The sequence below is a fragment of the Pteronotus mesoamericanus genome, unplaced genomic scaffold (genome assembly GCF_021234165.1).
Source record: "Pteronotus mesoamericanus isolate MK-2021 breed Mesoamerican mustached bat unplaced genomic scaffold, CSHL_Meso_final contig_2, whole genome shotgun sequence".
NCBI lineage: Eukaryota > Metazoa > Chordata > Mammalia > Chiroptera > Mormoopidae > Pteronotus > Pteronotus mesoamericanus.
In genome coordinates this window covers 3,055,976-3,080,192 of record NW_026555084.1, presented here as the reverse complement: position 1 = coordinate 3,080,192, position 24,217 = coordinate 3,055,976, and the positions used below count along the sequence as shown (strand labels likewise).

General features: G+C 48.3%; 1 protein-coding gene across 1 annotated transcript in view; it reads left to right on the top strand.

The window, feature by feature from the left end:
- WWC1 (WW and C2 domain containing 1) overlaps positions 1–24,217 on the top strand; it is a 119,219-nt gene that overhangs the window by 58,375 nt on the left and 36,627 nt on the right. Inside the window, exons 2-8 of the mRNA XM_054568072.1 lie at positions 3,624–3,733; positions 8,271–8,474; positions 14,113–14,189; positions 15,743–15,822; positions 20,700–20,829; positions 22,173–22,319; positions 23,513–23,586. Coding sequence (XP_054424047.1) covers positions 3,624–3,733; positions 8,271–8,474; positions 14,113–14,189; positions 15,743–15,822; positions 20,700–20,829; positions 22,173–22,319; positions 23,513–23,586 — 822 coding nt within the window. The remainder of the gene's footprint in view (positions 1–3,623; positions 3,734–8,270; positions 8,475–14,112; positions 14,190–15,742; positions 15,823–20,699; positions 20,830–22,172; positions 22,320–23,512; positions 23,587–24,217) is intronic.

Here is a 24,217-nt window from a genome sequence, read left to right as displayed (position 1 = left end):
CCCATGGAAGAGCTCTGGGAACGAGGGAATCAGCCCTCTGGCTTCCCCCGCGAGCGCTCTGAAGGGGGAACCCTGAGTATCAGACCTCAGCCTTCCTTTCTTCTCACGCCCCTCCCCTTCTAACGTGGGGTCCTCTTTACTCACTTTTTTATCTCTAGGAGGCACAGTGCCTGCGTTCCCTGCAAGTTGGAATCAGTACCTCAGGCCCCCCCCACCCCCACCTCATGTCGGTCACATTACAGATGCTCGTAGCTAGTATATATTTCAGTGTCAAAGGCTGGAACAATCTGTGGAGTTCATGTTTTTCTGGAACAGAGATGCATTTTTGGTGTTTCAGTTCTGCCTCCACCCCCCCCCCCCCATCCTCATGTCACACACAGAGAGCTCGGTGCGTCACTTGTGTTGATGACTTTGCTACATTTAGTTGCCTTTAAGCAGCCCTGGGTTATCCACGTGTGCTGCATATCTTCGTATGGAGGCACAGGCAGCCGAAGGTGCAAATATGGCAGAACCCCAGTGGCCCGTGCTTGTTTCAGACTTCCCGGTGGTCCGTCTGCATCTCTGGTATGGCTTACTCTGCATTCCAGATTGTTCTGAGACTCACAGGGTCTCGGTAATTTTTGTTAGCAAAACTCAGGTTTGGGAATTAGACAGTGGGACTTCTGGTATAATACTGGGGTTGACCAACTCCACGGTGTTGCGCATGATTTCTCATTTGTAAAATGGGATAAGAGTGTCTACGATCCAGAGAGGGAACGTGATGTATGTGACTTGCTTTCTATGCCTAGATTTAGCCATTTTTAAATATTTTAATAACAATCAGTATGTGAATATTACGGAAAGATTAGTTTTAAAAAAAGATAAAAAAGAAAAATTTAAATTACATGAAAATCCTTGTCCCGTGATAACCTTTTTAATATCTATCTTTCCAATTTTTCTTCTACTCACACGCGCGCATGCATGCACACACACTTTTGGGCATAATATCATACATAACAGTATCCTGTAGATCTTCTCTTTGAACAATATTGTCTTTCTCATAGTAAATTGAGAGCATTCTTCCATGTTAGCAAAAATATAGAACACATTGTTATATATAATATAGAATGCGTTGCTGTTCTTTGTTCCTACACATTCATGATTGCATTCACCCATTCCACGGATATTTATTGAGCCCTAATCGTCGGGGGACATGGGATTCTCTTGGTCACATGCACCATTGATGAAGCCATTTCCCTAATTCTCAGGGAGGACTCTTGAAAGGTGATCATTCTTACTCAGATTCAGGGGAGCTGTTGGGAAGGGATGTGTCGTCTTGGTTTTCTGGATTGCAAACGCCGTGTATGGTAAGACTTCTATCTCCCCAGCCAGGCTGCAGAGTGCAGGGCGAGGAAGGAGCCAGAAGGAGAGGTCTGAGTGTGGTCAGCTGAGCATCACTGTGTGCCTCACAGCTTATCTGTCCATAGGGTAGAGGAACTGGGGCGGAGGGGGCGTATGCCTGTGGGCCGATTTTCTTCACAGAACCTTTCAAAGATTCTTGGAGGAAATGATGTTGGGTGAGCTTTGGCTCCTGGTCACTGGTCTTCACTCTCCATAAGGCAGAGGGAACAAACAGAGTAGTCTGAGTGGGGAGGCGCTGCTTTTGTTGTTGAAGTCTGGGCAGAGCATCGGGTGGGGGAGGGGTGGGCTGCAAACAGCTTTGCAGAAACTTGATCCAGACTGGCCCAGAGGTCCCTGAGTGGAGAGCATTCTTAGCCAAGGAAGGGCCCCATCACCTGCATGTCTTCTCCATGTTTTCCCCTTTTTACTCCAAGGCAGTAGCTTGTGATTTCCCTTGGGGCTCAGGGAATGCATTGAAGATGTCAACTTTCAAGAGAACCTTTTAGCTCATTCCAGCAGCTCCGGTGACAGGGTCTTACTTGAAATCCCACTTTTGTCTTTGACCTTGAGAATATTATTTAGTCTTTCTTAGCCTCAGTTTCCTTTTTGGGGAAGCAGAAATAATAATAACTAATGTGTTTTTGAGCGCTCACTTGCATCAGGATCTAAACTAAATGTTCTTATGAGCTTGACTTCATTTAAGCTAATGGACAACCAGGAGAGTTACTATTATCCCCACTTTCAGAGAAAAATATTGAGGCTCAGAGAGGTTGAGTTGCTACACTTACACATCTAATGGATGTAGTGCTTATTGAACCCTTACTTATGAGTGATTATTCTGTTGCCTTTCACGTAGACCTCTGATCTCATCCTCATCTTCTCCTACAATACAGCAGTGAATTACTAACTAACAAACGTTTGAGCTAACCGTTCATTCTGTCAGCAGGTGTTTCCACAGCTTACAGACCCTGGGTGTGCAGTGCTCACGAACAGCCCAGGTCCCTCTCCTCCAGCAGCTCTTTCAGTCTTTCTTTCCCCCCATATATGTTTGCTTGAAGTTTGATTTGGACTGAATTTAAGAAGGAAGGAGATTGCACAGGATGAGAGAGAAGGCGGATTTCTGTGGCTTGGAGGGAAGTTCATCCCAGCTCTTTCTCCTGGTCCTATGCAACCTCAGTTTGCCCGTCTGAGCAAGATCGATGAAGCGGAGTCTCTGGGATTCTGGATGGAACTGGCAGTGAGTTGGGAGCAGAAGGGAAAGGGAGAAGATAAGAAGAGTATGTATTTTAGGTAGAGGCAGTGATGGGGAGAAACCAAGGAGCTGCCTAGAGGGGCGGGCCGCTGGGGCTGACTTGTGTATCTATTAGATGTCTGGCGCCCTGGCTAAAATACTTGACCAGCATGATTTCTCATTTGTAAAATGGGATAAGAGTGTCTACGATCCAGAGAGGGAACGTGATGTATGTGACTTGCTTTCTATGGCTAGATTTAGTCATTATTAAGTATTTTAATTACAATCAATATGTGAATGTTCGTGGTGTTTTCTGGGTTTTACCAGCCTTTGTTCGTTTAGCTGGGTGATTTGTCTTTCTGACTTAATCATAAGATTGGGTGATTACTGCTACTTCACTTCCCGCAGAATGGGGACTTTAGAAGGCGGTGATTGCTGAAAGGTCAGTGTGCCCTGGATTGCCTAGGGAAGGACAGCAGTGGGTACAGGCCTTTGGGACTAGCTCAGGAGGCAGATAAATGCTGCTCTTGGCCAAACTCACAGGGCTGGAGCATCTGCCCTTCTAGATGCTGCAGTAAGCCAGCTTTCCGGGGGGACAGTGGGCATGACAACATGCGACAAGGCCAGGAGGAAGACTCGGCGTGGGCTGGGCCAGGGAGTTACAGGTGCCGGATCCAGAGAGGGCTGGAGTCCAAGTCCAGACGCAGGCCTTGACTTCTGAGCCCTTTCCTACAAACCTCTGTGTTAGAGATGCAGACACAGAGTCCCAGAGGAGGAGGGTGACCTGCACAGTTTTCTCGCTGGTTAGTGGCAAGGTTGGGGCTGGAACAGATTCCCTGCCTTCTTCCATGTGTTCACCTCCCTGGGACAGCAGGGACAGATCTCGTGTCAGTAGGAAGTTCTTAGATCTGTCGGGCCAGCCCCGAGGAGCAAGGAGGCCAAGAGCAGCAGTACGTTGCAGGGGTGTGGGGACTGTAAGCTGATGGAGTCTGTTTCTCCTCTTCCTCGCCAGGTACACCAAACCGCTCACCTTTGCCGACTGCATTAGTGATGAGCTGCCTCTAGGATGGGAAGAGGCGTACGACCCACAGGTTGGAGATTACTTCATAGACCACAACACCAGTAAGTTCCTGGCCATCCTCCCTTCCCGTCCCCTCTACCCGTTCCTCTACCTGCACGCTCGCCCCCCAAGTTGGGAAGAGGCTCTTGAAGCCAGGTTGTATTTTGTTTTATATAGAGTTAGATAGAGACATCAGTGTAGATATAGATAGATAATATATGCTCATATAAAGTAACAGTTTCTAAGGGTTTTGAATAGAATATGAAACTCCCCCTCTTACAACCTATCGCCCCAGTTTTACAGAGGCAACCACTGCTAACAACTGCACGCATATCATTCCAGGAATTTCCCAATCGTGTGTTTATTATGTGTATATGTATATTCTTTTTTACATCTATCAATTGATGTGCAGGTAGACCTTTTTTTCCCTCATAAACATAGAGTGTCATTGTCATTGTCAGATCATTTTGGAGCAGCCAGAGCCCCAGCGAGTCCCCAGCAGCGTGCACACATATGTGTCCAGAGTGGATTGATGTGAGTGTGTGTGTCTCTAGCCCATGGCACGAGTCAGCCCATCCTCCTGCTATATCTGTGATCCAAGTATCCTGGTCCAGAGTGAAGATTCCTGGTGTCCGTCGCTGGGCTATGATGGAGGAATAGGTTGAGAAAGGGACACGCATGTTGTCTGGCAGGTGGAGGGACCCAGGTGGTGGTCCCCCAGCCAGGGAGAGTTAAGTGTCCTTGGGCCTCATCCATTGTGTGCCTTCTTGGCCAAGACTATTCCTGTCCTCTGAAATTTGCTGCCCCATTTGTTCGTGTGAGGAAAGAAGATTGAACTGGAGGATTTCCATGATCCTTCAGGGAAAAGGAGACTGCAATGGGGTGGGACGTGCCTGGCAAAGCCTGAGGCAGAGAAGAGGGCATCAGATCCTAGCCCACTTAACTGAACCGACACTTCGGGGTCATGTGCTGGGCTAGGCACTAGCCAGGCATCATCTCGTTTAATCCTCCCATCTACCCTGTGGGGTGTTAGGGTGATTATCCTCATCTGACGAATGGAACTTACGGGTAGTAATTGGCCACTCAATACTCACCTGAAGCGTAGCAGAGCTGGGATTTGAACCGGTACTAGGGAGCAGAGGTGTGCTTCTCCATCCACTTGCCCCTCTGGGTTGCAGTAGCACCCGACCATATCTTTGTTATACCCCTCATCACTCCGTAGTATAACCGTTTACTTGTTGTTGCAAGTTCTTCTAGAGCAGACAGTGTCTAACTCATCTATTTCTAGGTCTTTGCCTGATATTTCTAGGTCTTTGCCTGATAAGGCACATAGTAGGTAGGCGCTTGACCTTTGTCAATAGAAAAGGGCACACGTGCATGAATGCGCGGCTGAAGGGATGAATGAGCAGACTGTTGCTGGCACCAATGCGTAGAAGAGTTTCTGGGAGATGGCTGATGGCATTAATTGCATTGTTGGGGGTAGCGGAGCTTTTTATTAGCACTCGTGATTGCATACTGGATAATGAGGAGTAAATATGCCTAATTGGATGTGTATGGGGAATGAGGTTAATGCTGGGAGGGCGGCATGGTGTGCTGGGTTAAACACTGATGTACTGGAACCTTAATCAGTCCTTTCCTGTTGCTAATTGCTGAGTGCATCCCCCTCATTAAAATCTGACGGCAGGAGTGAGATCCTAAGGTGCTCCTGGGAGACGCTGGAGAAACAGGAGGAAGGAAGGAGTCGTAGGCAGTGGCAGAGTTTAATCTGGAGGGAATGATGGCAGAGGCGAGGTGGGTGTGCGGAGGCACGGGAGTCTGCGGGGGCCAGAATAGGGAGAATTCTGTCTGGTGGTTTTACCAGCTGTGAGGCTACTGGTTTCCTTTGGCGTGAAGGTGCTCACATGGGCTGGAGGGTGCCCCCTCTGTGGATGGAGCCAAGTAATACAAAGGTGGCAAGACCATGGCATCCTTTTGGCCCAAACATTCAGAGCTGTGGACTCGGACCAGTCTTCTGTGTATACACTGTTTATTGACTGAAGTCACTCTCTTAAGAGTTGCAGACCCAATAGAACTGAACTACAAATTAAACTTACCATCCAGCGTACACTCATTCAGCAAGTATTTGTTTACCACCTGCAATGTTCCAGGCGCTGTGCTGGGAGCTTGGGATACATGAGAGCACATGGCAATGATCCTTGCTCATGTAGGGCTTTCATTGCAGCCAAAGAGAAAATAAACAATAAACAGATTATGTAGTATATTAGACAATTATCAGTAGTGTAGGGGAACAGAGAAAATAGCGTGCGGGGCCGCTATTGCGTGCCGGGTGTGCGTGAGGGTGGCGAGGCAAGGACAGAGGAAGGACTTATTGCAAAAATGAGATGTGAGCTAAGACTTGGGGATGGAGTATTTCAAGTAGAGAGGGTAGACAGAGCAAAAACTAAGGTGCGATCGCATTTAGCTTGCTCATGGGATGGCAAGGAGGCAGGTATGCAGGTAGCAGAATGAGTGAGGACAAAGGAGAAGGGCATCGAACCACAGGAAGATGGAGCAGTGGTCCCTCGGCCTCACCCTTCTGGCTTTTACTCCATGGGAGATGGGAGCCTCTGGGGACTTTCAGGCAGATGAGTGGCATGTTCCTCTTTATGTCTCAAAAGGGTCACTCTGGCTACTGTGCTACCAAGAGACCTTCATGAGTAAGGACAGAAGCAGGGGCACTTGTGCGAGACAATTGCACTGGGTGACAGAGGACAGGGTCCCAGACCAGGGCCATAGCGGTGGGTGGAGGTGGTGAGAAGTGGCCAGGTAGGTACTGGATGTATTTTTAAGGCAAAGCCAACAGGATTTTCTGATAGATTGCATCTGGGATGTGAAAGAGGAATGAATGACCCTTGTTGGACCTGAGCAACTGGCCCGATGGAGTTGCCATCAATGGAATGAAGAAATGGCAGGAGAAGTGGGTTTAGGAAGGAGGAACAAGGGTTCTTTTGGGCAGAAGATGGTGCTGGTCAGCTTGATAGAGGAATCTGGAGTTTGGAAAGAGATCTGGGCTAACGATACGTGCATGGGAGTTGTTGGCGTGCAGGCAGTACTTAAAGACCTGAAGCTGGATGCGGTCACCAAAGAGATAAGTCAAGGTTGAAGAAGACCAGGGAATGAGCCATGGGGTCCTCAGACAGTAAGAGGACTCGGTCAAGAAGAGGAAAACGAGTGATGATTCCAGGGACTGGTCAGGAAGGTGGAAGGGCAACCCGAAGGTCTTGGCATCCACGTGACGGGCAGTATATCAAGGAGAGGGTCGGCACCCGCTTCTGACAGGTCAAGTGTGAAGAGGACTTAGACTTGACCACCAGATTTAGCCACCCAGGTGGCACTGCACTGGTGACCCTGACCGTGGAGCACAGCTTTGGACACGAGCTGAGGGCAAACATCTGACTAGAGTTGAGTCTGAAAGGAAGTGGGCAGGGCGCGGGGGAGGACTGGAAACAGCAGACATAGATAACTCTTTCCAAATTGTAACTGATTTTCATTATTTCATTGTGTACATTCATCATGATTAGATGGTTTTAATTGGTGATTAAATTATGTGTTCTGCAAAACAATGCACACACATATAAGGAGACCAGTTTTGCCATAGGCTAATGATATAAATGAGTTAAGTTCCTGTGGCATCTCTTCAAGGTTATAATGAGATGACATTGAACCTAGGACCTGCTAAAAGTGTTCTGAGACAGGGCTGAGGCTTTTTTGTGTTTTTGTTCTTTGAAGCTCCTTGGCTGATTTTAATATGTTACTGGGACTCAGAATTACTGGATAAAGCACCAACTTTTTTTTTTTTTAAGCAAAGTAGCTGAGAATCTGGGGGAAAGTTGCCCTCATAGGCTTTTTGTGAGACTAAAAGTGGGTATAACCTTTTGGAAGGTAATTTGGTACTGTATCTATTAAAATTTAAAATGTGTTTACTCTCTGACCCAGTAGTTTCTCTTTTAAGAAGTCTATCATACACAATTAATAAACAAGTTCACAGAAGGGTGTTTTTAAGACTCCACACTGCAGTACTGATTGTAGTAGCAAAAGAATTGAAAACAATCCAGACATTTTCCAGCAGCAGTTTGGGGAACCACTAATACTCTACTGTAAATAAACAGAACACATTCCATGGAATACTGTGCTGTCTTTAAATGATAGGGGTAAGGTAACAGAAATACAAACCATAATATAACTGAAAAAATATAAAAAATTGAGGTTTATCTTTATGCTAGGAAGGATGAACAACATCAATGACATGGGGCCATATATACAAACAGATTTGTAGATAATCAGAGGATAGTACCTATTAGCATGTGAATTCCTAACAGCAGTTACGTGTTCTTAGACAAATTGACTTTGAGTTTGGAAATTGATCATGGTTAATGTTGTGTTTGTTTGCTTAATTGAAACGAAGAATCTCTGTTGTTTAATAGGTAAGCGTAACCCATTCACGTTTATTGTGGTTTTCTATTCATTTTGCTTTTTGTTTCCTGGTAGTGGCTTCCACAGGCCACCAGCCCAATAGATAATTATAAGGCACTGACCTAGCGTCTCTGGGGTCTGTTCCAGAAACCACTCAGATCGAGGACCCCCGGGTACAATGGCGGCGGGAGCAGGAGCACATGCTGAAGGACTACCTGGTGGTGGCCCAGGAGGCCCTGAGTGCCCAAAAGGAGATCTACCAAGTGAAGCAGCAGCGCCTGGAGCTTGCACAGCAGGAGTACCAGCAGCTGCATGCCGTCTGGGAGCACAAGCTGGGCTCCCAGGTCAGCTGTGAGTACCTCCCACCACCTCTGCAGGGAGGAGGGAATGGCTGTCCTGAATCCTGCCTGTATTGCTTCTCAGCGCTTCTCAAATCTGCCCACTTCCCTCCCCCTCCACTCCTTGCGCACACCATCTCTTCCTGCTCCTACTTGTGCCTGCAGTGACTCTTTTGCCATTTCACCTCCATTTTCTTTCACTCGTCATCATCTCAGAATGCCAATCAGGTTACATTATCTCTTTGTTTAAAACCTTTCAGTGGCTGGGGAAGTCGGTGAGTTAGCATTTAATGGGTATGGAATCTCAGATTGGGACGATGAAAACATTCTGGACGTGGTTAGTGGTGAGGTTTGCAGAATATGAACGCACTTAAAGATGGTTCAAGTGGTAAATTTTATGTTACATATATTTTACCACAATTAAAGAAAAAAAAATCAGTAGTTTCCCAGCGCTGTTTTCCTGGCCTATATAGTCCTCTGTGACCAGGCCCCTGCCAGCCACGCCCACCACAGCTCATGCTGTCGATCAGCTCCAGATGCACTGAGGTCCCCCTTGGCCAGCGCCTGCCCACCCGCCTACTCCCTGCTCCCGTGGTCTGCCCTGCACCCTTTCACCTTGTACTTGCCGTTCCTCTCCTGAGAGGGCTTTTCCATTGATCCTTTTGCACAGCTGGTTCCTTCTCCTCCTTCCCGTCTTACTCTTCAGACCGTTTCCTCTGAGAGCCTCCCTTGTGACAACTCCGTCAGCATTCGCCTTTCCCCCAGGTTAGCCCCTGGCATGGCTCTCCCTTTGTTTTCTTTATTACAGGTATCGCCATATGTCTGCTTATTTACCTGGTGGTGTTGCCCTATTTGTCTGCCAGGGACAGACCTCAGTGCTACTGACATTTTGAGCCAGATTAATCTTTTTTTTCTTTTTTAAATTTTTCTTTTAATTATAATCTATTGATTATGCTGTTACAGTAGTCCTGATTTTTCCCCCTTTGCCCCCCTCCACCCAGCACCCCCCACTCCCTCAGGCAACCCCCCACCATTGTTCATGTCCATGGGTCATGCATCTTTTTTTAAACTGTGCTTTTATTTATTTGTTTATTATTTTTTAAATTTAATCTTTACTATATTTTTCCTATTACCATTTAGTCCCCTTATTCCCCTCTCCCCGAGCCAAATTCACCTTTATTGTAGGGGGTATCCTTTACATTGTAGAATCTTTAGCAGCGTCCTAGTCTCTGCCCACTAGATGCCAGTAGTATCCCCCACCCCAAATTGTGACAACCAGAACTGTCTCCAGACAGAGCCAGATGTGTCTTCCAGGGCAAAATTCCTCAGTTGAAAACCACTGGTCTAGGTAAAGCAATTCCCTTAATGTCTCAATAAATATTCTCTTGGGTGGGAAACACATTACATAATATTTTGAGAATAAGGACTCAGGAGCTGGACTGCCTGGATCCAAATCCAAGATACGCAACTTACTGGCTGGGTAACCTCACCCAAGTTACGCTTACTCTTCTCTCTGCCTCAAATTCTTCATCTGAAGATGGACATCATAATAGCATCGCTTTCATTGGGGTATTATGGGACTTAAAGTAGTTAACAAATGTAAAGTATTTAGTACTTGTAATAAGTACTTATTATATTCTTAAGCTCTCAAATAATTACCATTATTATTTGATATTATTAATTCATTGGCATTGAAATGACAAAGATTTTTAACCGATGCTTGGAACCAATACAAGTAAATACGTGGTCAGTGGTAGGAAGTACATGGTGCGGTCATTCAACTTCCGGATGCTCCCTGGAGCACCATCGGGCTCAAAGACAATCATTTTGAATGTTAAAGACCTTCCATCTGAAGGGACTGAGCCGAGATCCAAACCGTCAGGAACTGGAGCCCCAGGTAAAAAGATGTGGCCCAAGCCTCCTCATGACTTTCTTCAGGTTTTACAGGCCAGGTTTGCCTTCCAAGCCAAGCTCTTCAGCACGTCGCTAGACCGGTGAGGTCGCATACCTTGCTTCTAACTCAGACAGCCTGCCAGGGCTTGTGAGAGTTCTGCCACTGGGCCCTGGCTGCGTGGACCCTGCCCTGAAGATGTTACAGTCTCTAGCTCTCTGGGGAAGGAGGAGAGAGCTAACAGTTAATGGGTGCCTGCTGTGTTCCTGCAAGGCGCTGTGCTGGGCACTCTATGTGTGTCATTTAGAGTAACCTCCCTCCGCACTCACACACACGTAGACACGTACAATCCTTTAAGATACTGCTATTCTCGTTCTCCAGATAAAGGAACTGAGGCCTCAGAGATGGGAAGTGGTTTCCCCAGGGTCACACTGGTAGCAGGTGGCAGAGCTAACCCTTATACCCGGGAGCATCTGCCCTCAAAACCAGTTCTCTTAATTTATCACAAGTCAGCCAGTCAACGTCTAAGGTTCTTGGGCTATGCTGGGGTCCTCCCATCTACTGAACGATGAGAACTTAGGTGAGCTGGGTTTTTCTGGACCTCACTGTGCTTCTTCTTCACTCCTGACTTTGGAGAGAGGAAATTTGGAAAAAAAAAAAAAATCATTGGGAGCCTTGCTGTTAAAAAATGTCAGTTGAACCACTGATTCCACTGAGTCAGTTGAAACTAAGCACAGATCAGCTGAAAGATCCTCAAAGGCACGCATGAACAAAGACAAGGAGACTTGGAGAACAAAGCAGTGATACAGGGCTTAGCAAAAGTAGGTTTACAGTTGTGAATACACAAAACACAGAGTTTATTCTTATATTATTATGTATTAATTATTGTTTTCTTGTCCATACAAACAACTGTAAACCTAGTTCCCTCCCTCCCTCCCTCCCTCCCTCCCTGTATAGTGTGGAAGCTGAAGAGCAGACAGACAGGTGGCAACCTATTTGATAGACCTCAGAAAAGATAAATGGGCCAAGGGTGAAAAAAATCAGCACTGTAGTCGAGGTAGAGTACCTGCGGAAGCCTTGTGAATGGGAGAAGCCACTGTCTCTGGGAGCGAAGCGAGGAGCATCTCAAATAAGAGGATTGGATGAAAATTGTTTCTGAGACAACCACCCGATCTCCTCCCCAAATGGGGTAACTGCCTATTCCCAACTGGCAAAAGACTGGAGGTGAATTTTTTGGAAAGAACAACAACAACAAAAAACCCAACAGGTTGGACTGTAGGATACAGGGCAAGTTCAGTGGTGGGGTGCGCCATACTGAAAATGTGATCGCCTGAATGTGGACAGACAGGATCTTGAGACCCCAGCCCACAGGTACCACCGGGTTCCCAGGATGAGGCCAGGCTATTACCTAACCATGTGGATCGCAGAAGAGTCTGGGGAGATCTGACCAGAGAAAAAGAGATAAAAAGAGAAAAGATATAAAGACACTGGCAATGAGGAATCCTGGATGAAGCAGTCCAGCCAAGTCTTGTACCATGTAATTCAGTCAACAAGCTCGAATCCAGTCAGCTCTTTGAGCCCCCACTCTTAAATGTGAGCTGGCAGCTGAGATACAGACATCCAAGGGAAGCCTCGAACATGAAAACTAGAGATTAAAGCAAACACATGGTGATGGGAAAGCCTTGGATGGATCGGGGGGCATGCTTGGAGAAGAAAGCATCAAGAAACTACACAACCATTGGAACAAGAACAGGATGCTGCATTTTATAAAAAGACACTCTCAGAGAACACAGAAGAGCCTTTGGAAATTAAAATACAATGATAGAAATGAAAAATCCATAGGAAGACTAGAAGGCAAAACTGAGGAAATCTTCTAAAAAGCAGAACAAAAAATACAGTGAGTTGAAAAATAAGGGAAACAGAGCACCAGGCCAGGAAATCTGAGTAATAAAAAGTTCAGATAGAGCAGAGGAAATGGGGAAAGAAGCATCAATGAAATTATTCAGAAAAGTTTCCCATAACTGGTGGAGGAGAGTTTTTAGATTCAAAGGGCTCAGTGAGTGCCCAACATAATGGATAAAAGTCAACCACACCAAGACATAATCATTGTGCATTTTAAACACTGGGAACGATTCAAGATCCTAAACGTTTCCTGAGAGAAAAACCAGGTCACAGAAGAATCATTAGGACTCAGAATAGCTCCAGATTCCTCAAGAATAGCACTGGAAACCTAGAAGACAATAGAGCGATGCCTTCAAAATGTTAAGAACAATCATTTCCAACCTGGCATTTTATATCCAGCAAAACTACCTGTAAACAAGTATAGGATGGAGTAAAGATATTTTTAGAGATGCAAGACTTGAAAAAGTTTTCTTCCTTCTCAATTTTAGTGTTGTGCCAAAATGAGGGGTAGGCCATAGAGGGGAATCCATGGTATTTTTGGAAAGAGGATAGAGGCAAGGAGAGGATCTCAGGGTGCCAGGTGTACAGAGAGGCAAGCAGCTCCCACCGAAGCCAGCACACGTCTTAGCAAGACAGAGCCGAAAGAGGAACCGGCCAGCATGGAGCATACTGGCCCGGGCTCTGAGGGGAGACTTAGCTAACTGGCAGAGTGTGAGGGTGGGTCGGCGACACATTTGAAGGCAAGTATAAAAATGATCATTATTAACTCGAGGAAAAAGAAATGTGCGGGAAAGGAAAAGTAAGCAAAGTCGGCTACGTGCCTCTGCCCTGAATAGTGTTTACAGAGTAAAAGGAATGTAGAGCTAAAGATTGCTTTCACCCAGATGATGCTGTCTCTCAGGAGGGTGGGGAGGTGGGAGCAGAGAGTGTGTGTATGTGGTACAGGGGTTGAGAAAGGGAGGAACCTAAGTCTCCATTGTCCTGAGGGACACAGGAAAAAATAATAATGGCTAACACTGAAGAAAAATCAAGAAGCAGCAATACCTGCATGTATTATTAGCACATAGGGGTGGATACCCGGGAAACGGGCTGAACATGGTTAAATGGTTCCCTTTGTGAGTAAGATACGGGGATAGGGACCCGTGGGTTGTGCTTTTTTTAATAACAAAACTTGTACTGTGTTGGACCATTAAACTGTGTTCATATACAGGCTGGGGCAAAAGTAGGTTTACAGTTGTTCATATGGAAAATAATACAATAATGAATAACAGTACAAGAATAAATGGTGTTTCACATACTCGCAACTGTAAACCTACTTTTGTCCTACCCTGTATAACGAATTAAAACTGAACATTTGAAAATGTGAGACTTTAAAGGCAGCCTCTGAGGGCCTGTTCAAATATAAAATTCTTTTCTTTGGAGGTTTTGGGAGGGGAAAGGACCCAAAGAGGAAGCTAACAACCTGTTTCTTAATTAGGGTGTTTAGTTACTTTTTGGCGTACTTCTTTCTGGTCTTTTTAGATGCAGAATATGTGTATTTGTTTACTGTGTATTTTTTCCTAATTTATGTTATTCTGTCTTTATAGTTTTTGGTAAATTATTGTTTTCCTCTGACTATAAGTTTTAGGCACTTCCCCTTGTTTAGTATTCTTCTGCTTCATCCTTTCAAATCACATAAATTATATAGTCTCCATTTTATGCATGTACCATATTTATTTAACAAATCCTCCATTGTTGGACCGTTAGGTTATTCACTATTGGTCATTCCATTCTGGGTTTATCTAGCTGGCCAAATAAGCCAGTTTTGCCCTACAGAATTTTTTCTTCTACAGACTTTTTTTTTTCTTTTTCATGACAGTGGTGTCTGGTTCATCATCCAGCTCTAAGTACGATCCTGAGATCCTGAAAGCTGAAATCGCCACGGCAAAATCCCGGGTATGGCCTCTTTGTGCTGTGGATGGGGGTCACTGAGGCTCACCCGCAAGACCAGAGTGGATACTGCAACCAGGCTAGGGCAGCCAGCGTTGACTACGAAGCCCTGAGTAATACCAGTTGTAGCATTAGTAGGTTGTCGTCATAGTAACAGTAATGGTAACAGCAGCTACCATGTCACAAGCAATCCCTGTATACAAGGCATAGTGCTACAAGCTTCATGCATATTATCTCACATCCTTACGACAACCCCATATAGTAGCTTCTGTCAATATCTGCACTTAAAGATGACCGAACAGAGGCTTAGGGGACAAGTAACTTATCCAAGGTCACAAGGAACTCAAGTTTACTCCGGAGTTCTTAAGGTAGTGTGCTATCTTAATGTAGAGTGGTTCTATGTGATCTTATGTAACTACTGCATGATTACCATTTTACTGATGTGGAAACTGAGGCACAGCATGAGGTGAGGTGCTCAAGGTAAAGGCAGTATTTTGAACACTGGTTTAGTTCAACTTCAGAGAGGTTCAACTCAGATGCCTGTAAGTAAACATAAAAGGTGGGGATATGGGGCTGGGGGTGAGACAGTAAGGAGCAGTGGTGACTGTGGACTGTAACCTAGAGAGTGAGCTCTGTGTACAGGGGTAGTTCAATGTCAGCTGTTGCTTATTGTGGCCATGCAGGAATATGGGCTCAGTGTTAGCAAATCTTCGAGTACTTGTATTTTTTAAAGATATTTATTTATTTTTAGAGAGAGAGGGAGGGAGGGAGAAAGGGAGAGAATCCATGTAAGACAGAAGGGTGATCAGTTGCCTCTTCGCACACCCCCAACCGGGAACCTGGCCCACAACCCAGGCATGTGCCCTGACCAGGAATCAAACTGGCGACCTTTCAGCTCACCGGCTGGCGCTCAACCCACGGACCCACGCCAGCCAGGGTGGCAGATCTTCAAGTATCATTAGAGAAGAACTATATATCTAGGCTTATTGTATGAAATTTCCCAATATTTAAATATTAGCCAGTAATATTTAAAAGTTTAATACCATTGAAGGCCAAACCAAGCATCCCTGCAGGCTGGATCTGGCTCCCAGGCCAAGTCTTGCCTTGAAGTTATTATATTGCCTTCCTCATCCATGCACAGCACCCCCATCCCCATTTCCTGCTTTAAGTAATGCATGGCCCTGGGAATTGCCATCATCCACCAGGACAGGAAAGGGAGGCGAGATGGCTTGAGAGAGGTCACCCAGCTGGACAGTGGGAAGGCCAGGCTCTCTCCCATGTCAGCCAGCTCCTGTCTACTTCCTGTTTCCCTGGACTGAGGGCTGGCTATGCCTGACCTACAGGACAGCCAGGCCGGGATGCTGACAGAATGGGCAGCTGCAGAGAGCAGGGCAGCAGCGGTGAGGGGAGGGTATTGTGACCAATGTGACCGAGAGGGTGTTGACCTCAGTCATTATGCAGGGACAGTGGGGGGCTCTGGCTTTCCCTTCGAAGAGACGGTAGCCTGCAGCTTGATGTCAGCCTCTGACCTAGCCCCATGTGTGGTCTTCGTCATCCAGGTCAACAAGCTGAAGAGGGAGATGGTTCACCTCCAGCAGGAGCTGCAGTTCAAAGAGCATGGCTTTCAGACCCTGAAGAAGTGAGTCCACCCTGCTCTCTCTGTCTCCCCGCCATGCCCCTCCTCCCCGCCTTTCCCCACGTCTCAAAATGTAGCTCTCTAATCATTAGATCCCAGTTCTATTCCGCGGGCACGTACTGAACATACCATCACCCAAGGCTGGGGTTTAGAAAGAGAAACTGGGAATCATTTCAGACGAGAGTTCCCATCGTCCCCTGAGTTCCTGAAGCCAATAAAAGTCTGCCGGTAAGTTGAGGTTTACGAGTCAGTGTAGAAACTTGTATTGAACATTTCTGAGTTCCCCTCTCTCCCCTGTCCTGCCCCCCCCCCCCAGTAGATCCAGTAGAATTTCACATGCACAAAAGCAAAACAAGCTCTTTCCTCCCATGGCCCCTAAAGCTGAGCAACGGCTTTATCTAGGGAGCTCCACGGCGGGAACAAGGGTCTTTCCCGCAACGAATAACTAGCAGAGCGTGCACGATCCCACACCCACTGTACTTTTTGGGCGACCTAAAGAGCTTCCAGGAAACTTAGACCGAATGAAATGTTCACTTTTAGAAGCCAACTTGTGGCCAAGCAAGATGCAGCTCTGTGGTTTGTATAGAGCAGGCGTGTTCATTGTCACTGTTGTGCTTGTACCAAAATCGGTTACTCTGTGTCAGGAAGCACTTCCAGCGTGTCTTCTCTGGGCGGCCTCCTGTGGTCCTCACTGCAACTCTGTGAGGGCTGTCCTTTCTGCTAACTCCATTGTATAGATGAAGAAACAGAGTCACATAGTAAGTGATCAGTAAGTGTTTGGTTATTGTTATTAACCACCTGTATAACCCAGTCTTACGCATTGACTCACAGTCAGTGTCTCCGATGGGCTCATTGGACAGTCATTGCAAAGGCGCCTGGGAGCTCTCTTGGGGCTCCAGGGAGGACACTTAGTAGCTTCCTCTGTTCTCGGGGACAGCTCACTTGGAACCCCAGGGAAGTTACATCTGTACAGACAGTGGCTTCTGCGGTCCCTTGCTTTTTCTTTCTCCCTGACATCCTCTGAACCTCAAGTCCAGACCCACTGATCTGTGGCCAGAGCCCCAAGCCTGTAGATGTCTGTCTCCAAGACCTATTAATCAAGTGACCTGTGACCACCAGCTGAGGGATCGCTTAGTCTTAAAAACTTCCTCCCACCCTCACACCCCTCACTGCCTGGGGCGAGCCGCCGTGAGTCCCCCACAGCACAAGGTATAAGAAAGCATGGCTTAGTATTACAGGTTGTGCATAAATTATATTTTATATTATAAATTATGATTTTATACACAATTGCCCTGTTACATGCATATATATATGCCAATCCTGTCTCTCAAACCAGATTCTAATGTCCTTAGGATAGGGGACCTTGCTTTATGCCTCTTGGTAATCTTCAGTAGGGCCACCGACATTGGAGGGCGGTGATACGCGCTTAGAAGCTTCCTTTTGTTGACATAGAAAGCAAGGAGCCTCCTCAGACCGCCACTTAGTAGCGGGGCTGCTTCTGAGCACCCGCTCTAAGGGATTCTCCCACCTGTAGGCATCGTCATCATCACCACCATCGCTGCCGCCGCCGCTGCCGCTGCCGCCTCCGCGGCCGCCGCCGAGCCTTCGGGCCCTCGCAGCCTGCCCCGCCTCCCTTTCCCTGCAGTTCTCCGGAGCTCCTGGCGAAAACACTTTTCATTATTCTCTGTGCCACCACAAACCTGTTTTACCACTTTGTCACCCTGTAGTAGCATTGAAAATTCTTGTCGTTTGGTAAGCTGAGCTGAAACCCCAAAGACAAGCCTCCTTTTTCCCCCTCCCTCCGCCCTCCCACCCTCCCGATGTTTGATGTCAGCCCAGATAAGACTCCACTGCAGCTCTGCCGCCTCCCACGCTCCCTAGCAGGAAGCCAGCTCCCCGTGTCCCATGTCGGGAACTTTTGCTTTAATGCACACCTTGGCGTAGGGGGTTAGGAATGTAGCCTCCAGAGGAGATGGCCTGGGTTCAAATCCCAGTTCCCTGGGACCTTGGGAAAGTGACAGTGCCTCTGAGCTTCGGTCCCTCTATCTGAAGAATATGTCATTGTAACGATCAAATTGGAAAATTCATGGGAAGCACGTAACCGTGCCTGGCGCACGGGGAGCCCGGTGAGGGTAAGGAGGGTGGGTGACCTCTAGCTAGTTGCCTGCTTGGCCTTGGGAAGGAACTTGGATGAAATAGAGGCTGTGCTGAGTAATCACTTCATTCCATTGTCTGTACCCCCTAAAAAGAAGTTTTTGTTCTGCCCACCTTATAGGTGAGGCAGTGAAGGGTTGAAAATATACCCAAGGCCTTCCACCTAGTAAGCGGCAGAGCAGGGGTTAGAACCCAGTATTAATTGGATTTTGGAGTTCCTGTCCTAATACCTCCTTCTTCCTGCCATCTTCCCAGATAACCTCTGCCCCACCCAGAAGACATAAGACCCCTTATTAGGGAACAATACTGTCACTTCTACCTCTTAGCTTCCTCTCTTTGCATTCCATGGAGGCAGGTGGACCTTACCATTTGTCCAGCTCATGGTCACCGACCCATTTTCAAAAGAGAAGGTCAATGAGGATCGGAGGGTACCTCTTAGGGGAGGCTGAAAAATCAAGACGAAAGCCGGGAATTGGGGCCTGCCCGCTGCCTCGAGCCCATGAAAACAGGAAAGAGTTGAGGCTTGGCACACGCCTCTCTCAGGAGGGAGGGAAACGAGGAGTCTTTCTTCATGTCCGCAAGGCCACCCTGCCTAGGTGAGAGTTGTCTGGACAGGACCGAGAGGAGGTGGCTGCCCTCAGAGCCTTGGCCTTGCTCCTCCAGCTGGCTGCACTGTGCCTACCGGGCATGTGTGAATCCGCGGTGCTGAGAGAGAGGACAGCTGTGGAATTTGGAAATCCTGAAACACGCCCCCCCCCCCACCGCCACATGCATACACCCTCCCGCCCCCCAACCACACAACTTTTCTTTTTCCTTAAAAAAAAAAAAAAAAAAGATTCATTCACTGTGTACATAATGGTGACCCTTTGTTCCCCTCCCCCACCCCAATCCCAAGAGCACTCCCTCTCCGGGCTGCTCTCTGGAGCCAAATTCCAGAGCCTGGGTTGCTAAGGCCCCTGAGAGGAATCAGGTAGAGGCTGTGCGAGGAGCGCGAGGCCCAGAGACAGACTGCTTCTGTCTCACCCTGCTGGGGATTCAAAGCCATCCCCCTCCTGTTGGCAGAGGACAGCTGGGCACAGCCCCCTCCCCAGAGCCCCCGGGCCCTGGCTCTCAGGGACCCTCCTCTCCGAGGAGCATCTTTGGGGAGGTCTCTGCGGCAGAAGGCTCCCTCTAGACTAATTTCTCCACCTGAATCTGAGACCAGTCTTCGCGGACCTGGCAGGCTTGCCCAGGCCTAAGTCCTCGAAAGGAATAGACAGGCTATTTTTAGTGGGGAGGCATAAATGGGGCTTTGTTTTCTCTCCACGGAGCTGAAATAACGGAAGGGGAGGGGGAGGGCTGCGCTGAGACCACGGTCAGGTCTCCCTGCACCCTACCTTCCTCCCTCCTCCCCTCGCTCCCCCCTCAGAGGCACGGATGGGATGAGGAGACCAGCGTGAAAACCTGCTCCCGGTTGGGTCCGCGGTTCCCGACGCCCGTTATTTTTAGCTTAAGACAATCTGGCCTGTAGTGGGAGACCACCAGGCCTGCCTGTGAGGACTGTCCCGTCCTGCACAAATGGGTTTGCAGGGTTCCCTCAGAGTGTGAAGCTTCTTTTTCTTCACCTGAGACCAACACCTCTGGCCTTGCCTTGGGCAAAGGTGTGAAGGAGCAGTTAAAACCCATCGCTTCCCTCTGGACCTTCCCCCTTCCCCAGAGGGTTGGGACCCAAGCCATCTCTCGTGTGGTCTGACCTTCAGAATACATCACGACCCTTCACGGTTTGTATTCCCTGCCCCCTGCCCCATCAAAATGAACCTGTATGCAAGACCTAGATAAACCAGTAAGCGCTGCAGACTGGAAGTATTTTAGTCCTTTACATTCATCTAGTTTACCACCTGATTTTCCATCCTTTATCCTACTTGCCGTCCCTGGCAGCTCTGTGACACTAGCTGGGCACAGACATTAGCCAGCTTTTTCAGAGGAGGAAACTGAGGCTCCTTGCACCTGAGGGCCATGCCCAAGGTCACTGTGCTAAGTAGTAGGGGCCGGGGAGAGGGGTTCCAGCCTTCTAACGGCTCCTCCGTGGTGCTGTTAACTCCACAAATGCCTATTAAAGAGGGTGATTTTGTTTCTCTCCCCCAGAAGACACTAAACAAAGTACGGAGACATTTTTGGTTGTCACAACTTGAAGTCAAGATGCTACTGGCATCTAGCGGGCCGAGGCCCAGGATGACACTAAAACACTAAACATCCCTCAATACATAGGGCAGCCCCCCACCACAAGGAACAGTCCAGCCTCAAAATATCAAGAGTTCTGAGGTTGAGAGATCTGGATTAAAGCACTGGTCCATGCCAGATACTAAAACTACTCAAACGTATGCAAGCCTGCAAGAGCCAAGTCAAGGGTGCTGCCACATGAATTATTAATTATAACACACCATGACGAGTGCAGTGTTGAAGCTGTGTGCGGTGTGTTATGGGAGCACCTAGCTCGGCCTGGAGGACCCAGGAAGGCAATCTGGGAAGGCTTCCTGTAAGAGTTGGCACTTACAGGATCCTTGACGTCAAGAGCCCCACACTATGGGACGTTGGCAATTTAACAAGGCCCTGCTGATCTTTATTCCACCGGCAGAACAGAGAGAGGAGACTTCTTGAGGGAACAGAGCTCTGTGGCCTGTGCATTTCCCCTGGGGAAGCCCCATTCCCCACCCCATTTTTGACCTTTCCCATTGATTGTCTCGTAGAATCGATAAGAAAATGTCTGATGCTCAGGGCAGCTACAAACTGGATGAAGCTCAGGCTGTCTTGAGAGAAACAAAAGCCATCAAAAAGGCCATCACCTGCGGAGAAAAGGAAAAGCAAGATCTCATTAAGGTACGAGAGTTCCCATGACAGGGGCTCCGCCTCCATTTCTCCCGGGGACCTTTCTGTGCCGGGACTCGTGGGCTAGTTCCACGTGCTACGCAGGTCACCGCGTTCTCATCACTGGTTACCTTGGGCTTTTGGAAATGGAGGCTCAGAAGCATTAAATGACCTGGGTACGGTCATATGGCTCGTGTAACATGGCAGAGTTGAAGCAGGAACCTCCTAGTCCAAAAGCCGTGCCGTTGCCACTCGTTCTAGCCACTGGCTTACTTTGCAAAGGACCAGATGGAGAGAGGTGATTCGACATTGTTAACCCTTCCTCAAAATATAGCATCTTTATAATAGCATTTCATTGCATGTTCTGATTCTCTGCTGGGACCCAAACAGATAGGTGTGATTAGTGTTCCAGGCACGTTGCACGCACTGGGCCTCACTTATCCCTCACATCAGCCCTACTTTATCCCCATCGTGCAGAGAAAGGCTGCATAACTCCGAGAGTACATAGTAAAGCCAAAGTTCAAACCCATGAACCGCTGTCTCAGAAGCCCATTCTCATAACCCCCATCCATGCCACCACGTCTCACAGGAACTACCCTGAACCCTGAGATATTATTGTTCCTACCAGCGGATGAAAGAGTCTGAGCCTCAGAGGCACCGTACATGACTTGATGAAGGAAGCTTTACCCTCTATCACAAACAATCATTTTGAAGCTCCTGCCCAGAACAGTCCCAGGAAAGCATAGCCCTGGTGGGCAAGGGGACATGTTCCTGTCATGAGTAACAGTGCAGAGCGCCGAGGCATCAGTCAGACCAGGAAACCCTGGCTCTGTCAATCACCTGCTTCTCCGCGTCACTGCTCCTTCGCGGATCAAGTTGGGGGTGTGGGTGGGTCATCCCTGGCAGGACTGTGGTCAGGGTTAAGAGGTCATGGTAAAGCGGACTGTTTCTGAGTGTGGAGTGTACAAGCACTTGACTCTGGGCATCTCGTGTGATCAGCATGGTAGCCCTGGGAGGCGGGATCTGTGATTATTCCCGTTTTGCAGGAGAGGAAACTGAGGCACAGAGAGGTTAACCCTCTAGCTCAGATCACACAGCTAGGAAGTAGCCGAGCGGGGGCTCTGACTCAGGCTGCATGGCTCCGGGGCCCACGTCCACACCAGCCTCTCCCATGGGAGGGGCCTGGCACAGGGCCCCACCGCTAGCAAGTGCCCACTCACTGCTGGCTCCTTACAACAGACGTGGGTTCCTCCCGAATTATGAGAGGTGGAGAGGAAGGTATGTGGACCGTGACAGACCCAGAGCTCCCTCCCAGGACGGAGAGCGTGTCACTGACCCTGTCCTCCCCGCTTCAGAGCCTTGCCATGCTGAAGGACGGCTTCCGGACCGACAGAGGGTCCCACTCTGACCTGTGGTCCAGCAGCGGCTCTCTGGAGAGTTCGGGTTTCCTGCTGCCGAAACAGTACCTGGACGTGAGCTCCCAGACAGACATCTCGGGCAGTGTGAGTAGCAGTGCCTGTTGCTGGGGGCCTCCTGAGGGACAGCCACCAGGAAGCTGCTGTGATGGGCGGCCAGCTTCTCATTACTCCCCTAAGGAGCTGGCGAGTGGCCCTCTGGCTCCCCGTTCTCTTACAGAACCCCTGGCCCCAGCGTGGCAGGAGGTGATGGTGTGAGGAAAAACTCGCACCGACTCCACATCGTGACTATCCCTTGGCCACGTGCTGGTGTCTAGATGCTACACAGAAAGTGTTATTGAAGGACCAGGAGTCTTTCTCTGGTTTCCTTCAGACTGTTTTGCAGAACCATTCTGTTTCTCTCTCACCAGCTGGCAAACAGAGGACATTTTCCTCCTGTTCGTCCCAGGACAATGAGTGCCGCTTTCGGACAGCTGCTCAACTCCCACTTCCAAAGCTCAGTCTGGTCGTAGTTGGTGAACGGTGCAGGTTCTGTCCTGGCCTGACCCATGGCAACCACTGCTTTGGGGAGCTTTTGTTTTCTAGAGCAGGTGACATTGAACATGCTCACCGCCTAGCCTCTGGCTAAAATGCTATTCCTATCTAATTTCTGTAGCTGTACTCCCACTTGTGAAGAGAAGCTATATCCACGTCTGATTGGGTGAGCCTTGTAGCTTCCTGCTGCTCTTGACGGCAAACAGGCCTACCCTACCCCTCCCCACTCCCTCCCCCCCACTCCCCATTGTCCATCTCCAATCCAGCTACGGGCCGGAATATTTGAGAAGGAGCAGAGTGCCTCCCGGCTCTAGAACCTTCTCCTTGCTCACCCAGTGTTTCACTCCTGACCGCAGCCTCCTTAATTTTCGGTTGACCTCCTCCCCAGTGCCCCCAGAATGGCTTTTCTTGTATATTGGCTGTCCCTATTTCCTCCTGACCAGCTGTCCTATGTGCTTCTGTGGCTTGAATGGGCTCCAAGCCATTTGTGGCTGCGAGATGATATTCTGGGCCCCAAGCTTCTCTTCTAGATGTGATTGATGTCTGCGTTTGGGGCTCTTCCCACGGCCTGAAGGAAGGAAAGTGTTTTTGCCTAACTGGCTTCTTGGGGATGCACGCAGCCAGCTCAGTAATTGGGGGCTATTCTTAGCTCCTTCCCACGCAAGCTGTCAAGCCTCTCCGGGGTTCTTGATACTCAGCACTGGTCACAACAGCCGCATAACTTCTGACTTTGTTCTTCCCTCCAGTGTGGCACCGGCAGCAACAATCAGTTGGCAGAGAAGGTCCGATTGCGCCTTCGATATGAAGAGGCTAAGAGGAGGTAATTGGGGGCAGGCGGTGGGATGGGTCTGACAGTAGAACTGCTGTTGTAGAGGGTCAGCTCTGTGCCTGGCTTTGTGTGTGCCTCATCTTGCTTAACCCTACAGAGATTATGGAGGTAAGTATGATAATCTTCATATTTTAGTTTTCCTCTGAAACTCAGATAGGAAATGACTGACCCAGGGACACTTAGCTAGATGAGGGGTGACACTATGCTTTGAACTCAGATCTGTTAGACCTGGAAGCCTACTTATCCTTTCACTTGCTGGCCTCAGTTTCTATAATCAGAGTTTTCCAATGATCCTGGATGTGGTTTGGTTTGACGGAACACAACTGGGGTTGTAGCAACAGGCTAAAGAGACTGGATCCTGCCCACTGGGCTTAAGCTGTGCTTCTGAAACGTGTCGTCTCAAGTGACTTAAGATGTTCTGTGGCTTCATAGAATCCTGAGCAGTTGAGCCCCACTGCCACACATAACATCAAAATAATAACCAAAGCTGGCATTTTTAGAGCATCTGTTGCAAGCCAGACATTGTACTAAAGCGTCTGCGTGTGCGTTATCTCATTTAATATTAAAGGCAACCTGATAGCATAGCTTTTATCTTATTATCTCCAAGTTAGCAAAGAGAAAG